The 17,272-nt window shown below is 52.4% G+C and overlaps 2 protein-coding genes across 2 annotated transcripts in view; one reads left to right on the top strand and one right to left on the bottom strand.

The window, feature by feature from the left end:
- The window catches only part of ALOX12B (arachidonate 12-lipoxygenase, 12R type), an 11,487-nt gene extending 531 nt beyond the window's left edge, over nucleotides 1-10,956 (top strand). Inside the window, exons 2-16 of the mRNA XM_006922349.1 lie at nucleotides 1-28; nucleotides 1,363-1,567; nucleotides 4,007-4,088; nucleotides 4,204-4,290; nucleotides 4,400-4,522; nucleotides 4,868-4,971; nucleotides 5,295-5,467; nucleotides 5,701-5,844; nucleotides 6,906-7,109; nucleotides 7,358-7,444; nucleotides 7,764-7,933; nucleotides 8,179-8,300; nucleotides 10,039-10,139; nucleotides 10,348-10,518; nucleotides 10,709-10,956. The exon at nucleotides 1-28 is cut by the window's left edge and continues 18 nt beyond it. Coding sequence (XP_006922411.1) covers nucleotides 1-28; nucleotides 1,363-1,567; nucleotides 4,007-4,088; nucleotides 4,204-4,290; nucleotides 4,400-4,522; nucleotides 4,868-4,971; nucleotides 5,295-5,467; nucleotides 5,701-5,844; nucleotides 6,906-7,109; nucleotides 7,358-7,444; nucleotides 7,764-7,933; nucleotides 8,179-8,300; nucleotides 10,039-10,139; nucleotides 10,348-10,518; nucleotides 10,709-10,888 — 1,981 coding nt within the window. The 3' untranslated portion in view covers nucleotides 10,889-10,956. The remainder of the gene's footprint in view (nucleotides 29-1,362; nucleotides 1,568-4,006; nucleotides 4,089-4,203; nucleotides 4,291-4,399; nucleotides 4,523-4,867; nucleotides 4,972-5,294; nucleotides 5,468-5,700; nucleotides 5,845-6,905; nucleotides 7,110-7,357; nucleotides 7,445-7,763; nucleotides 7,934-8,178; nucleotides 8,301-10,038; nucleotides 10,140-10,347; nucleotides 10,519-10,708) is intronic.
- A 145-nt stretch (nucleotides 10,957-11,101) lies between these two features.
- LOC102891969 (arachidonate 15-lipoxygenase B) overlaps nucleotides 11,102-17,272 on the bottom strand; it is a 20,169-nt gene continuing 13,998 nt past the window's right edge. The window contains 2 exon segments of the mRNA XM_015597366.1: nucleotides 11,102-11,169; nucleotides 11,172-11,277. Of these exon segments, the coding sequence (XP_015452852.1) occupies nucleotides 11,102-11,169; nucleotides 11,172-11,277 (174 nt within the window).

Below are 17,272 nucleotides of genomic sequence, written 5' to 3'. Positions count from 1 at the left end.
TCTCGGGAGAGACTTTGCAACTGGGGCGGTGAGTGTGTATATGCGACCACGTATGAATGTGTGTGCTGTATGTATGTGAGCATGTGTGTCTGTGTGGTGTATGTGTGTATATGTGTGAGTGTGGTATACGTGTGTGTGTTGTGTAAGTGTGGTGTATGCGTGACTGTGTGTATGTGTTAGTATGTGTGGTAAATGTGTGAGTGTGGTGTATGTGTGAGTGTGTGTGAGTGTGTGAGCTGTGTGTGTATATATGTGTGAGTGTGTGTGTATGTGTCTGGGGAGCATGAGAAGGGATGGATGTGTGTAGAGGAGGGGGACACAGCTCGGCCAGGGAGGTTGGGGAGCTCTGGGAGAGGTCTGAAAGCAGTGGGGCTCCAATGATGGCTCTTGATGTCCCTCGCCCTAGAGACCTGGCTCCAAGTCTTGTCTGTGGGCCATCCTTCTTCATCCCTGGTCTGTCATTTTTCACCCTTTTTTGGTTATTCCTCATCTCTCTCTCTTCCCTTTTCTTACTTCTTCTCTCTTTCTCCCTCTTCCTCGCTCTCATCACTCAACCCACATCCCTCCTCTCTCAACCCTCTCTCGCTCCCTTTACCTCTCCTTCTTTCTCATCCCTTTTCTACTCGCTCTTCCCTCATCCTTTCTCATTTTCTCTCCCCCCAACTCCAATTCCTCTCTCTCCTATTCTTACTCACTCTTCCTAAGTAAAGGTGCATCATAACTGGCTTAAATTCATATCGGAGTCTCTGTGATTTCAAATGACATCAGACCAGTCAGTCCAGTGAGAGCTTACCTGTTCTATGATGGAAGGTGCCCTTTGCTGGGCCCTCGGCCCTCAGACCTGACTTTGAGTCAGGTCCGGTCATCTGTTGCTATGTGACCTCAATAAGTCACTCTGATTATGTGGCCATTTCTGAATCGTCACATCTTTATTGATAAACGGTAGAAAAGAGCTAGCTGGACCACATCTGCCCACTCTAAGACTAGGCGTCTTTACAGGAGACCTCATCTTGCCTCTCACTCACACACATTCACTTGGGCCCTTTTATACAACAGCCCCTAGAGGTCTGCATGGCTCCTGCAGCCTCAGATGGCTGGAGATGTGGGTGGGAAGATGGGACTTCAGGAGCTGAGGGTGAAGAGAGGGAGGTTCTGGGTCCCGCCTAACCCTGAGTAGATGGGTTCATCAGGGGACAGTCAGGTTAGAGGGGTGGGAGAGAAGCCAAAGATCGGGTCACCCCAGTCCAGGGAGGTGAGCGTCTCCCAGCATGAGCAGGGCCTGGATGAGGGGCCAGACCAATAGGAGGCCTGAGAAGCTGGGGTCAAGTCCTGCACACTCACTTGGCCCTGTGCTCTGCCCAGGTAGATGAGTACACTGTCCAGTGCCAGCAGGACCTGGGGGAGCTCATCATCATCCGCCTACACAAGGAGCGCTACTCCTTCTTTCCCAAGAACTCCTGGTACTGCAACTACGTGCAGATCTGTGCGCCCAATGGTCGCATCTACCACTTCCCCGCCTACCAGTGGATGGATGGCTACGAGACTCTGGCACTCCGGGAGGCTACAGGCAAGTCCTCACCACCCCATTTCATGTCATTTCATGACAGGTCTCTTGCTCTGGCTAAACTACCCCAGGATGGCCACTCTGGGCTCCCCACAAGCCAGCCAGGTGCCAGCCCCACAGGGACTCCCGGGAACGCCTGCCACTCTTACACATCACTTTAGTCATTGCTGCCTTTCTGGGTCCAGCCCAAGCTGCACCCTGAGGAACAGAAATGGATGAGGCATGGGGTTACCCTCGGGATCTCAGGCCCCAGGTTCTGCCTGAAGTGTGCTCTCCTTTACTTCTACCATCCTCCCCTGGACTCCCATGGGCTACCCAGCTCCTCTAAAAAGACCCCTTGCTACTCTGGGTACAAGCCTCAGAACTCTGATAGGGTGCCCTATTTATGTCAAAAGTGTGTCCTGCTACTCTGAAAAGACTCCCTGTTACTCCAGCAGGGGTCTGTTACCATAACCGGATGCCTTGTTGCTCTAATCAATTGCCTGAGTACTCCAACTGCTTGCTGCCTTGTTGTTTCATTAAGAAGTCTGTTAGTGCAACAGTTCTTCACAGTACTGTAACAGGAGGCCTTGTGCCTTGTTATGATGCCCCGGGTTTCTAATTGAGCATCTTTTAGACTGATGGGTTGTTCCATTACTCCAAAGGATGCCCTGTTACCACAATAGGACACCTAATTTCCCTAACAGGACTCACTGCTCTCCCCAAGTCTCTTCTCAATCCAGTAAGGCTCCAATCGCTCCAGTAGGAGGTCTCGTTACTCATACAGACTGTTGGAGTTTTCCTTGGTGGTCCAGCTATTTTCCCAGTTGCTTGGTTCCTATGGAAGAGGGACAGGACCTGAGTGCCTGAGCTATTTATGTCTAATCCTGCCAGAGCCCTTGTCTAGCAGGCTTGGCTAGCTTCCTAATATGTGGCTGCTACATGGGGGCTGAAGGCTTGTCCTCTTTTGTCCCTCTGGCTCTGCCACCCGAGCTTCTGCTGGCCTCCCTTGAGGTGAGTGAGAGGGAAGGGCAGAGCTGAAGGGACCCAGGGTGCTGGAGCTCCATCCTCCCCACAGCTGACCACCCCTCTTCCAACTCTGATTTCCCTGTGGTGAGAGCCTTTCCTTGGGAGCAGGAGAATGGGGCCTGAGGTGGGGCAATGAGAGGCAGGAACAGAGGGAGGCAGGCTTGGGGGAGGGTGGGAAAGCCAAGGGGAAGGTTTCGCTAGGGATACCGAGCATCTTCCCACAGTGATAGGTCTGAGTGGCACGGAAGCAGGAGACAGGCAGAGTGACACTGGGTGGCTGGGCAGGAATGGGGTTAGGTGGGGCAGCTGCCACGCAACACCAGGGCAGGGAGACTTGAGTCACCTGCTGGGTCCTTGGTAAAGTAAGGCTCCCATCCTGGGGATGAGGCTGAGCTGGTGTTCTGGGTTTCACAACTCCAGGGGGGCACTGTTCACCTAGAATGCTGAGGCAGCTGGAGGAGGGAGAGGCTGGCTAAAGGGGCCTTGAGGGAAAATAATGGGCTGCAGTGATAGGCGCATGCAAGCCTGGGATTACCAACCAGGGTGCTGAAGGAAGACAGGCCTGGATTTAGATCTCAGCTCCCCCATGTACTAGCAGACATCTGGGTCCACTGCCAAATTCTTCTAAGCCTCAATGTCCTCATCCCAATGGGGCTAATAACAGAAGCTACTTCCTAGGGTTGATGTGAGAATCCAATAAGACAACCTCTAAAAGGAGTTTTAAAAAGGCTTAACAACTATTGGTGGTTGTTAGTGGGTGGTGGGTGAGTGATCAGAAGTATATTGGTGGTTGTTAGTGGTGGTGGGTGAGTGATATAAATATATATCTTCTGTATATATTTACGCACCACATATTATGTGATGTATCCACCAGGGCACCCCTTAATCAAATATGATAATATCTTTGCAGCAAAAACTATGCACCAAATGAGTTAAATACTGTCTATAGCCTCAAGAAAATTTTGAGCATGTTTTTCTGACCAAGGAATTTGTGCCTAACTTGTGGAAAAAACTAATCAACCTGATATGCATAGCCTTTGGATTTTGGAATTGTGGAGAGCAGATTGTGAGCCTATAACATTTGTCACCTGCCTCATAAGGTTGCTCTTGTGTGATTTTAATTATTAACATAAGGAAAGTGTTTAGAAAGTGCCCCATACCTAGTAAGTGCTAAATAACTGTTATTTCAGTAGATATGGAAGAGGTACCTCGCTACAGCAGCAAGGCCCAGCTTGAGGGGTAGAGCGAGGGGGAAGAAGGTGGTACCTGATCCTTTCTTCTGAGTTTTGGGGAGGAGACACACCCGTCCTCTCCCAAGGTGGACTTTCCAGAGCCGACCTGGGAGGCAGAATCTGAGTTCTGATGCCTGAAGTGGGCAGGGACAGGCAGAGGCCAGGGTTCTGACCTTGAGCCCCCTCTTTGGAATCCCCACAGGGAAGACAACAGCAGATGACACACTCCCAATCCTTCTGGAGCATCGACAGGAGGAGATCAGAGCCAAGCAGGACTTCTACCAGTGAGGGGAGGGTGGCAGAGGCTGAGGGTGGTTGGGGGCCAGTGATGGCTTTGCCTTATGTCACTGGGTTTGGTTCATTGGCATTAGGGCCCATCATCTTGGCTTCTTTTTGCAGCTGGAGAGTCTTTGTTCCCGGCCTGCCCAACTATGTGAACATCCCCAGTTACCACCCTCCTGTCCGGAGAAACCCCAACCGGCCTGAGTAAGGACCTGAGGCTGCCCTGGGGCCCCCTCCCATGACAGACCCCTGGGCTCTGCCCGCTTCTCAAGCCCCGAACCCCAGGTTCCCAGCTTTGCACTCTTTCTCCCAGGTGGAATGGCTATGTCCCTGGATTCCCGATTCTCATCAACATTAAGGCCACCAGGTTCCTGAACTTAAATCTTCGCTACTCCTTCATCAAGACAGCCTCCTTCTTTCTTCGCCTGGGGCCCATGTGAGTGTGTGTGGGGCAGGTGGGGGGCAGGAGTGAGGGCTTCTGTGAAGACTGCCCGTCTTCCTCTGCTCCAGGCTGGCCTCTGCCATAGCCTCAAAGGTTGGAATTAGCCAGAAAGGCAGAGTGAGCTGAAAAGACAGGCCAGAGAACCTGAGAGGTGACATTCAGAAGCCGAGAGCTAGAAAGACCTTGAGCTGCGGGCTTGGGAGACCCTGAGGCCCAGAGATGCAGAGAACAGTGACTTTGAGACTCAGAGACCTAAATGGTGTAGGGCAGCTCTGCCACGGTCCTAGCGGGCACTTGGCAAACTCTCTGACAGCCTTCCCGACGTATTCTATCTCCTAGGTCACTGAAATTGAAACTCCAGGGCCTGTTGGACTGCAAACGGTCATGGAAGAGACTGAAGGACATTAAGAAAATTTTCCCTGCCTACAAGTCTGTCATCTCCGGTATGGGGTGGGACATCCCGAATGGAATATGCGGAGTCCAGTGATCTCTGGCGGAAGGAACTCAGAGCGGCGTCCGAGAGGCAGGACCGCGACTTTGGGGCAGTAGGGTGGGAGCCGCAGGCAAACAGGAGGCAAGAGTCGCCCTCTGGCGGCTCCTTGGAAACTGTCACCCTGGGCCCCTCCGGCCGCTCAAGGGGTGGCTGGAGGCTTCGTTTTCCTCGCAGGTGTCCGTTGCCTTCCTCTGTCCCGGGCCTTGGCCTTATGCCTTTCTATCCCAGAGAGGGATCAGGTCGCATCATGACACTCCCGTGCCATCTCTCTAGAGTATGTGGCCGAACACTGGGCAGAGGACAGCTTCTTTGGGTACCAGTACCTCAATGGCATCAACCCAGGCCTGATCCGCCGCTGTACGCAGATTCCAGACAAGTTCCCCGTCACTGACGACATGGTGGCCCCATTCCTGGGCGAGGGAACTTGCCTGCAAGCAGAGTTGGAGGTGAGGCCCCGTTGGGGAGAGACCCCACAGCCTCCTGGCATTCCTTTTTCCCAGGCATCTCTGTTTCTCCCCACCTCCGCTGCCCACAGAGAGTTCCACTCCCACCTGCATACCTCACTTAGTTCCTAGCCAACCCCTGCATCTGGGGGGCCAGGGCACTCTGTACCCAAAGTGTGGGTCATGGGTGCTCTGTGTTGGTGCCTACCTCCCCACCTATCGTGATTCTCCTCCAGAAGGGGAACATTTACCTGGCAGACTACCGCATTTTGGAGGGCATCTCCACCGTTGAGCTCAACGGCCACAAGCAATACCAGTGTGCCCCCCTATGCCTGCTGCACTTTGGCCCGGAAGGGAACATGATGCCCATCGCCATCCAGGTGCCTGGGGTGCAGGGGCCACCACTATGTGAACATGTTGCCAGTGTGTGACCATCTGTATGTGCATGAATGTGTGTGTGTGCACTTATGTGAGTGTGTGGGCCTGTGTGTGTACATGTATGCCCCATCTGTGTGTATGGCGACCAGGTCAGCCTGTGTGTGTACGTGTGTGTGTGTGCATGTCAACCTTATGTCCCTGTGTGTGCACCTATTTGTGAGAGTTTGTGCCTGTGTGTGCATCTGTGTGTAAGCATGAGTGTCCATGTGAGTGTATGTCCCTGTGTCTGCATCTGGGAATATACTTATACTTACGTATATCCCTATGTGTGTGTGTGGCTAGTGGTGAGCTTGGTGTGTGGCCCTGTGTGTAAGTCTTGGGCTGAGTCTCTGTGTGTCCCTACATGTGCACATCTGTGTGCTGCCCATGTGCTACCCATGTATAAACTTGGATTTCTATGGGTGCACCTAAGTGTAGAGTGTGCATGCTGTATTTATAAGCACGGATATACTGAACTAATCAGACTTAGCTGCTGCTTGGAGAGTCTGGTCTGGCAGAACTGAAGTGCTTCCTTCCCAGAGGTCCCCATTAGGGTCATGTCCAAATTAGAAAAAGTCACCCTTCTGGAGGGGATCAGTCAAGCCTTGATGCTCCTGGCTTGTTAGTAGAACAGCATAGGCTAGATTTCAGTGACTTCCCCTGCCCCCAGGGAGCTGGGTACCCTGTGCAATGTACGACCTGCACAGCTGAATGTGGCAGCTGTGGGGCTGAGATAAGAAAGGCTTCTCAGAGGAGGTGGCTTGTGAGGTGGTTCTTGAAGAATCAGTGGGAGCTGCCAGGTAGAGAAAGGGACAGGGGAAGGTACTATAGGCAGTGGGAATAGCAAGAGCAAATGTGAGGAGGAAGAAAAGGTTCTGGTATGTTCAGGGGACCAGAGGGACTGGAGTATAGGGGGCGGAGTTTTTACCTCCTCAGAGTCCCCTTGGTCTCCCTCCTGTAGTAGAGGCCTTTGTATGTGTGTGTCTCTGCCCTCACCTAAGCTTCCCTCCTTCCCCACCCCCAGCTCAGCCAGACCCCTGGGCCCAATAGCCCCATCTTCCTGCCCAGTGACTCCGAGTGGGACTGGCTGCTAGCCAAGACATGGGTACGCAACGCTGAGTTCTTCTGCCATGAGGCCATCTCTCACCTGTTGGGGACCCACCTTATCGCTGAGGCCTTCTGTCTGGCTGTGCTAAGGCAGCTGCCCATGTGCCACCCCCTCTACAAGGTATGGACTTGGGCAAAGGGACCTCTGTGAAGCATACTGCTGTCACCTGGCTACAGAAAGCCACTGCTTGCTCAGCAGTCTGAGGGATTCTAGTTAGACTTGGGGAGACAGCTGGGTGCCCACAAAAGAGGACTTGGGATAGGGACTTTTCAAAGTGAAGGGGTCTGATGTTGCAAAAATTGGGTTCCGAGGTCCTTTTGGGGATAACTTCAGTTTTCTCTCATTGTCCTCCTTACTTTCTCTCACAGCTCCTCATCCCCCACACCCGATACACCATCCAGATCAACAGCATTGGTCGGGCCATCTTGCTCAATGAAAAGGGGCTCACCGACAGGGTAAGACTTCTGCCCCCAAGCCCAGCAAGATATTTGCTTTCCTTCTGGCCTTTACAGTTAGACTAAAACATGGACTTCTCACTTGCCTTTAGATCATGAAGGGGCATAGAGAGAGGGGACTGGTTAAAGTGGCTGCTGTGTCTACAAGGGCACTGAGGCAGGGGCTGGGTCTGCTGGCTGGCGTGTGAGGATTCCTGGGGCAGGGCAGGCTGGGCGGGGGGTTAAAGGAGCACTCGCTATGTGTGAGGCAGGTGTGAGCCTCAGCTGGGAGGATCTGCAGAGACTTCGCTAGCCCCAGTGTCTGCTTCCTCCTTGACAGGGTACATCCCTGGGCCAGAAGGGCTTTGCTGAGTTGATGGTTCGGGCTCTGTCAGAGGTGACCTACGACAGCTTCTACCTCCCCAATGACTTCGTAGAGCGAGGGGTTCAAGACCTGCCAGGATATTATTACCGCGACGACTGCTTGGCAGTGTGGGATGCACTGGAAAGGTAAGGTCGGGACAACAGTGGGTGGACACCCTGGGATGTTGGAGGTGGCATGGGGACCCTTTAAGTACCTGAGCTTGGGTCTGGCGCCATCTTCTGACCTTGGCAAGCCACCCCTGCCACCTCTGCCCCACAGGACTTGCTCACCCACAGGCCTGGGGCAGCTCTGGGGCAGGGCATTCTGGGGAAGGTGGGAGCAGCACAATTGGGGAGGTCAAGATGCATACTGAGGCCTGTCCTCTGGTCAGGTATGTGACAGAGATCATCACCTACTATTACCCAAGTGACGCAGCTGTGGAGGGTGACCCAGAATTGCAGTCCTGGGTGCAGGAGATATTCAAGGAGTGCCTACTAGGGCGTGAAAGCTCAGGTATGGGCCTGGACACACAGGCATCCAGCAGGGGCCTGGGGTTATGAGGTGGGCCCACCTGGGCTGGGCTGAAGCATGTCTTATTGAGGGCTGAAGGAGGCCAATCACTGCCCTAAAATTTTGACAAGGCCCTTCCTTGTTTCTTGGAGCAGCAGCATCTCGGAGAGGTTGGGAAAGAATGCGTGGCTGGCCATTGGTTCCTGTCTGAGCTCAGGGGCTTTGGGTCATCTCTGTAGAGACTTAGAGAGGTTCCAGTTCCCTACCCCAGAAATAAATCTTTGTGGACTGAGGAGCTGGTGGAGAGCTAGCAGGCTCTAGAAGGGAAGGAGAGCTCCTGAGGTCATGCCACTTGGGCACCCACTCAACAAGTATTTAGTGAGCATCTGTGATGTGATGAACATTGCTGGGTACTGGGGAGGCAAAAGGGAACAAGACAGGTGAAGGTGCTGTCCTCAAGAACTTCAGTCTTGGGGAGGGTAGTCTGCTCAAGTAAAGGGATAGTTACACTATAGCAGGACTAGCACAGTTTGTGGGGAGGATAAGAACCCAGAGGAAGCACCTAACCCAGCTTGGGGAGGGGTGGTGCATAGAGTGGAAGAGGGGTAGCAGTAAGCTAAGATTTAGCTGAGATCATAGCTAAGATCTGCAAGATGAGGAGGTTAGCAGTGAGATGGCAGAGGTGGGATTGGAGAGTTCTGGGAGCTGCTGACAGCTCCTTGCAACTAGAGCTGAGGGCGGGGAATTAGAGAGACTCCAGCTGGGGCTAAGGCTGAACTCATGAGTAGCGGCTGGGTTGTAAAATGATTAAGGAGTTTGGAATTACTCTGAGTGCCAGAGGGAGCTATGGAGGTGTTTGCAAGGAGATCAGATTTGTATTTTAGAGTATTAGGCTGCACTGGCAGTCAGGAGACAGTTTGGGAAGCTGCTGTAGTGTCCAAGGGGGAAGTGACAGGAACCCAGCAAGGGTGGGGGTTGTGGGGACACAGAGAATCCCAGAGAGAGTTGGGAAATAAAAATGACAGGACTTGGTGACTGGTTTGAGTTTGGCAATGGAGGCTAGGTTGGTGGAGGGAGGGGCCGAGGGTGAATCCGAGGTTTAGAGTTTTTGCAATTGGGTAGATGGCACGTGTCACTCCTTGATCTGGGGGCCTGACAGGAGGAGCAGTTTGGGGACGAAGATAATGGGTCTGGTTTGACTGTGTTGGACTTTTGGATCCTGGGGTCGCCATGGCAATCAGGGCTGGTTGTGTATGTGGGACAACAGGGAGAGAAGTTAGCAGCTTGGTTAGGTATGAAATCAAGAGTCAGGTTACTGAGAAATCCATATGAAGTGAGCAGAGTCTCAAAAGAAGTGTATGTATGACAGGGAGTGGATGAGGGGCTGTACCGAGTCAGGGCAGGGAAGCTAGGATTCTTCTAAAGCCTTTCCCCTGCTGAGACTTGGGACCAGAGAGGTCCCCCTAAGGAGCTGGAGGAGAGATCTGAGGGTCTCATCTCAGGCAGGTGCCTGGAGCAGCCCTGTAGAACATCTGAACAAGGCCAATTGAGGCCCCTCCCCAAGGCTTGTGCTCTGAACTGGGTTGTGGCCAAAGGAGGGCCAAACAGGCAGGATGGGGGCAGGGATGTGGCAGCCCGAAGTGTTGGCATGACAGTTTGAGCTGGGTTTGTTTGCGTCTTTTGCCGGTCAGCCAGAACCAGGGCAGGACTGATGCTGCCCAGGCCTTCTCTTGCCCCCCAGGCTTCCCCGTGTGCTTGCGAACAGTGCCTGAGCTGATCCGATATGTTACCATCATCATCTACACTTGCTCTGCTAAACACGCAGCTGTCAACACAGGGCAGGTACCTGTGCTCACCAGTCCCTGCCCCAATCCCTGCCCCAGACCTAACTTTAGTCCCAGTCCTAACTTCAAACCCAAGCTCCACCATAATCCCTAGTCAGGCCTAACCTGTCTCAATCTGAGTCCCAGCATCAATCCCAATCTTAATTTAAACTCGAGAGACCCTGGGTGCTCTCTGACCCAGAACCCCTCCTCTACTGCACCTCCAGCTGGAGTTCACCTCCTGGATGCCCAATTTCCCATCAAGCATGCGGAACCCACCAGTGCAGGCCAAGGGGCTGACCACTCTGGAGACCTTCCTGGACACGTTGCCAGATGTGAAGACCACATGCATCATCCTATTGGTGCTCTGGACACTCAGCAGGGAGCCTGATGACAAGGTGACCTGCTGCCTCAGGGTGCAGATGGGGGTGGGGGAACTCTGAGCATAGGCAGGGGGCCAGAAGCTAGGGGGCTAACAACAAGAGGCGGGTGTTGAGGGAGAAAGACAGGGACAAAGAGGCTCCTGAAGGGGAAGGGCAGAGGGGTGGGGGCCTGCTGTGTCCTAGCTGCTTGGTTCTGCGCCCGCAGAGGACCCTTGGCCACTTCCCTGACATTCACTTTGTGGAAGATGTCCCACGGAGGAGCATGGAGACCTTCCGCCAGCGCCTGGCCCAGATATCGCACAACATCCGCCAGCGCAACAAGTGCCTCCCCGTCCCCTACTACTACCTGGACCCCGTGCTGATCGAGAACAGCATTTCTATCTAGGACGGCCCTTCTCTCCTCACCATTCCCTGCCTTGCACAGAGCTATTTTCAGAAAAAACAAACAAACAAAAAAACCAAAAAAACCCCCACAAAAACCAATAACAAAAACACTTCAAGCAGAAGCCTTGGGTCTGTCAGTGGGCTTGGTTGTTTAGTGGATAGGAAGGTGCAGGTTAGGGGAGAGAAGGGCTGGCATCGCGGGACATGGGCAAGCTCACAAGGAGATGCTGTTCGCCACTGCAGGGTCTAGGCAGGTGTAGGGCAACAATAGGCCCCGGTTCGTTCCCTGATGTCCTGTGGGATTTGGGCCAGGTGGCTCTGGAAGGCAGTGATGCTCCGCTGAGGGGCTTCCTCATTGAAGTGCTCATTAGGGTAGGTCCCTAGGTGCTGCTGGGGATGGCAAAGAGAAGGCTGGGACCTCTACTCCACTGCGCCGTGACCCCATCTTTCAACCCAAAGCGATTCTGGTCGATCTTAAGTCCCCCTGCCTAGGCACCCAAACCACAGAGGACCCCAGTCCACCAGAAAATTCTCTCAATGAGACGCAGACCACCACTGGAGCCCCCACCCACCTAGGAACCTAGACCACCCAAGACATGTCCTACTTGAAACAAACCACTTAGCCACCTAGGTAAAAGCCCGCCCTAAGCCCAACCTATGCCAAACCCAGACCCATCTGAGTTCCACCTACTAGGAACCCACATTACCCCAATCCACACCCTAGAAACCTACATTACTCAGGGCCCTGCCCACGGAGGGATCCAGCATGCTAAATGCCCCTCCAAGTAACCCACTGTTTCCAGGACTCCTTCCTCACCCCACTCACTCTCCTGGACCCTGAGACTCCCTCCCATCCCCACTCTGGGCCTTGCTTACAGTATCCTTAGTTTCATTAGTGATACCGCAGACGAGCATGGCAAGTGGTTTTGATCTCAGGAAGTGAGACCACCAGGTCCGTCTGGCCTTTGGCAGTGGGTGGGGGGAGTCGCATGGTGGTAGGAATATTGGGCATCTAGGCACTGAATTCAGACTGACTCCTCACGCTCTGTAAGCACAGGACTGCCAATGCTCCTGCTAGGTTCACTCCTCCAAGGCCTGGCACTGGCTCACCTGGCCACTGTCGATAGCAGCATGGGACCCCTAAATAAGAGTAGGGTGGAGAGCATGGTGCTGAAACCGAAGGGGCTGCTGCCTTGGGGAAGTGGGGTCTAGAGGATGGAAGACTGGGATGGACACCTTACCTGAGCTCACGCAGCTTAGAAAACACTTCTGGAAGATCTCCCTGACCCAGGCCTGCAGCTTTGAGTCCCTGCTCACTGCATTGTTATTTAAGTAGTAGATGCCAACAATATCAGACACAAAGCTGGGAATCCAGAAATACATGGTGACTAACTGTTGGGAGGCTATGCAGCCCATGAGTGCAAGTGAGAAAAGCTGCTAAGAGCAGATGCCCCAAAAGGAGGAAACTGAGGCCAGAGAAGGAAAACGGCCAGCCACACATTGTATAAACCATTGAGCTGAGCTTCAAACCCGGAGGCTTCCATATTCACCAGGAGGTGCCAACGAAAGGCCTGAGAGCCAGAGATGGTTTGCAGGTGTGTTTTGATGGGCTGCCAAAGTTTTTTGTTTGTTTCTTTTTCAAATTGAATCAACAGCCAACATTTAAATATTAGAAAATGTCTAGTTTATCTTGGAAAATTCAAAGATCTGGCTATAGTCATAGCCGAGTTGCCATTGTCCCCATCAGAAAAACACGAGTCCTCCATCAGCCACAGTCCCTGCCCACTCCTCTTCCTTAGCTTTTTGCTGCTTGCTTGCCTTGCAGGCTTTTATGTTTCAGCCTTTCGAGCTAGATCAAGCCACAGGGAAGGGTTAGACACCAGGCCCCTACTTGTTGAGATTGGTGCATTGGGTCCATCTCCCCCACTGGTTCCCAAAGGGCAGAGCTGGGTTTGTCTTGCTCACCATGGTATCTACTCCCAGCCATAGCAGGGCTCACGAAGGTGGATGGATCCATTGCTAAGAAGAGTTTTGATACAGGCAGCTCCAGCTATGGGTGTTCATAGGCGGGGGTTCCCTGAGGTCTTCAAGGGCAGAAGGGGTATGAGCTAAGTTTGAAGAAGAGGCAGTAGTTGGATAAGGAGAAAGGGAGAAACGGGGTGCCTGGCTTTCCTAGGCTTAGTGTGTCCTGAGGAGGAAGAATGGGGAGAGGCAGTTTCCAGAAGGGCTGAGACGCCACGGTAAACACTGCATTTCATGTGGCAAAAAATGGAGCCATGTGAATCTCATGAGCAGTGCTGCCATAAATCCCAGTGCCTGAGGAAGTTTGTTATGCAGGTTAATGGCAGGAGATAGGAACCCACATCAAGGAGTTGGGGAAGCCAGACATTAAGAACACCTGGCCAACAGGGTGGTGGCCAGAGGTACATCCCATGGGATGTATTTAGGGGGAGAAAGATTTAGATGGAAAACTTGCAAACTTCATCTATGGGGTGAATACTAATAATAGCTAAAATCAGAGAGCATTTCCTATACACCTGAGGGTTGTTCATAGGGCTTTACATTTAATCTTAATAATAAGCTATGAGGTAGTTGCTATTATTATTCTCATTTTCAGGTGATGAAACAGACACAGAGGTTAAGTGACTTGCCCAAGGTTACACAGCTGGGAAGGAAGAAGAGGAGGCAGGAAAGGGCTTCGAGATGGTAGTGTGTTTAGGCAGAAGGTGAGAGGAGGTGGGTGAACAAGTCAACAAACATGTAGCCAACGGTGAAGCTCAGGGCCTCAGGCCCTAGAGGAGCTTCACCTCTCCATGGCCACCCAGACCTGGAGCACATCATCTCAGTAGTAGTAGTGGGCGAGATCCTGAACCTCACAGTCAGCCAATTGGTGGGGCAGGCAGAGGGAGCAGTAGGTGACAGCCTCTAGCCCTTTGGCGATCAGCTCCAAGCAGCCCACCTTTCCCAGCAATGTTGACTGTAACAAACAGAGAAGCCATTGTTGCCAGGAACAGGGGGCTCAGGCCCAAACCTCAGCGCACTCCTGGCTCCCTCTGCCAGGATCTCAGGCCTTCCAGGGCTCTGACCTAGTCGATGAGCTTTCCTGGTGCAAAGAGTCCAGTGCGGGTCTGGATATTGATGTGGAAGGTGTAGCAGAAATGAGGAATGAGCAGCTGGGGAGAACCATTGTCAGAGGTTAGATGAGGCAACCCCACATACCCCACAGATCTGATCCGTGGGAGGAGGGGTCCTTCCTACCTTGAAGATGGGGTGACACATGGGCAACTGCTACAACAAGAAGAAGAAAAAAAGTCTGTCACAAAGTCGGTTAAAAGCAGATGAGAGACTATCTTGTGCACCAGGAGCTCTGAGTGGTAAACTCAGATCTCGCTTGGCCAGGAGGCAGTCCTCAGCCCTGTCACTGGATAGGAGGATGGGGCTGTCTGGGCCAGGTGTCTGAGTGAGCTGAAGTTGGGGTAACAGGAGAGCGCGGGCATCGGGCAGAAACTGGCTACGGAAAGTGTGGCCCATTACCCTTTCTATGGGGCCACATCACACGGTCATCTCTCTTACTAGCTGTGTGTCCCCAGGAAAGTTAATTAACCTCTCTATGACTCAGGTTTCTCATCTGTAAATGAGATTGACGATGATGACCCCTTCTTCCTTGGGTTGTTCTGAAGATTAAATGAGGTAATGTTGGTGAAGTACTTGGAAGAGTGACTGTATGCAACAAGTGCCACATGAGTGTTTCCTATTGTGATCACTTCTAGTACAACAGGAGAGGAAACAGAGTTGCCGAGAGGTGAACTGACTTAAGGCCACCTCGCTGGCACATGTGGCAGAGCCTGCTTGAGCACTATGCTACTTAAACCAGTCAAAGCCATCCAGATTCTTAGTTGTGTGAGGCAGAGGAGGGAGGATGTGGAGACATCTCCCAGAAAGGGTTATGTTTTTAACTGTTGGGAATCATTGAACTGTCAAAGGTGCATGATTCATAGAGTTGATTTTGAAACCCATGTCAAGGTGCAATTTATTCTCTGACACTGAATATCACAACCTTTCCATCAAGATAGAAATCAAAATAGAAAACAGGAAAACTGGAAAAAACTAGGGAGGGGTGGATAGAATTAGATGAGACATGGTGTTTAGTACTCAGAATGGCAGCACTGGGAGGGGTAACCTTTCAGTCATCCTGAAGATATGATATGCCGTTGGGCCCCTGGTCCATCCAGGGCCCTGCCTTGCTGACTTGGATAGAGAGGATAGGCAGCAGGGGCCCACCTGGGTGCTGGAGTAGCAGGGTCGGTGGAAGGGGTGGGCAGCCACAAAGGGGGGCCCCTGTTAATGAAGTTGGGGCTGAGACCCAAGAAGATGGTGTGGTCCACCAGGTACAGAGATTCCCCCCAAGGGAGGGAGGAGGAGGAAGGCTGAGGGAAGAGAAAGCCCTGTGCTGTTCTAAGAACCCTTGGGAACGAGAGGGAGTTACTCTGCACCCACAAGTATTTCACTTAAAGGAACCTCATTCCCTGAAGCCAGTGGGGCATTCCAGCCCAGAGCCACCTTCTGGTTCCAAAGCAAGAGATGCCCACCGAGTATTAGAGGTGCTTCTGCTGTGCACAGGCCCAAGCTTCAAGGACAGATAAGTGAGCCCTGCTGGAGAACAGTGCCTTATAATACAGTAGGCACCTTTCTGGGGTTGAGCCACACCTCATCCCAGTAGCCCACATGGTGGGGAATAGCTGCTCCGGGAAACACTCAGCTGACCGACTGTAGAGCATCCTCAGGAACCATGACAACTGAGTTTCTGAGCTGTGGGGTCCTGCCAAATGCATGGAACATGGCAAAGTACCAAGAGAGAGAATTCCCCACTCAGCCCTGCCCCCTCATCCCTTGCCACTGCAGAACAATGCCTCTCCCTCTAGCGATGAGCAGGAGACACTGACACAGGAAGAAGCTGAGCTAGCTGAGAAAGGAGGATGGACAGGAGTGAGAGGAGATGAAGGGCACCAGGGCTGGGTAGGAGAAATGGGGTCTGAGGGACTGGGAGCCTGGGCATCTGGGCACCTGAAGGCACTGGGAGGAAAGGGAGGGAGGCTGGACCTCTGGGTCCCTCACTTCCAGCTTAGCCTTCAGTCTGGTTCTGGGGCCCGGCACGGAGGCCACCATGGCATCAGTGACAGGGAAGTTCTTTAGGAGGCAGTGACAGCGGCAGATCAGGACTGGGTTGAAGACATTCAGGAACTGGAAGGTGAAGAAGATGTCCTTCCACCAATGTTCAAACATAGGTGGGTGTGGGGAGGGTCCCCCTGGTCCCCAGGGATCCAGGTCCCCTGCCTCTAGCACTGTCATCACTCTGAGGACCCAGATCTCCAGCTTCCCAGCATGGTCACTTTCTGATATTCCATTTCTCATACCCTATCTGGTTCCTTAGAAAATACGGAATTGGAAGTTTGGGTTCTACCTGAGGAGTCACTGATTCCCTTAGCCCTCCTCCATTTTGGGAGTCTCAGACACTTGGTAGTGTGCACTAAGAAAGCATTTAGAATTCAGTAGAATGTGATAAATCAGAAGACTGGGGAATGCTGGATGCCAGCAGAGCCCATCCTTTTAGCCCATCGTTCCTGGCCTCTGCTCTATGGGAGTCCATCCAATTCCCTGGTAAAATTTACCAGGTCCTGAAACTTTCCATGAGACAGTCTGGATAATCTATTAAACCAGAATGTTCATTCACAAAGAGAGTTTGTGTCACTTTGGGGTGTGGTGCCAGTGCTAGGGTTTTTGAGCCAAGGTTCATTATGTATAGTGTGAACCGAAGGTCAGAATGTGCAGATGGACCCACAGTTTTCAAGTCTTCAGGCAAGGCACCAGGCCCCAATCCAGCAGGTGGTAATTTTGAAAGGAAAAAGTCTTTCTGCCTCAGATGTATTTTCCTAATTTGCTGAAGATATTCACCAGAAAGATATTTCCAATTGGTCAGAGCAACTCAGTGTTAGAAACAGTTTGAAGATGTAGTTATGAAGTCATTGGAGGGGGATGAACAGCTAACAGACCCCAAGGCCCTAACTTAATTTTACCAGCTTTAGGAGCTTGGCTTGCTACAGAACAGAGATCGCAGGTGTCCAGAGGTGGTGGAAAAGCAGCACTTGCACCAAGAATTGTTTGTACTTGCCTTGATTAAAAAGTAGAGTTCTTAGAACTTACTTTATGGTCGTTCTTGCTGAAGCCTTGTGGGTGAGAATGGCTCTGAGAACAGTGGGCCTTCGCACATCTTGAGGGAAGATATTTGGGACGGGGCATACTCCCTGGGACGCTCAGCCCCTACCAGAAGCCAATACTGCCGGCAGCCCAGGGTGACAGAAAGTGTACCTTCTCTTCTTGGAGCAGG

The sequence above is a fragment of the Pteropus alecto genome, unplaced genomic scaffold, assembly GCF_000325575.1.
Source record: "Pteropus alecto unplaced genomic scaffold, ASM32557v1 scaffold398, whole genome shotgun sequence".
NCBI classification, from domain to species: Eukaryota; Metazoa; Chordata; class Mammalia; order Chiroptera; family Pteropodidae; genus Pteropus; species Pteropus alecto.
This window is presented reverse-complemented; position numbering and strand designations above follow the sequence as displayed.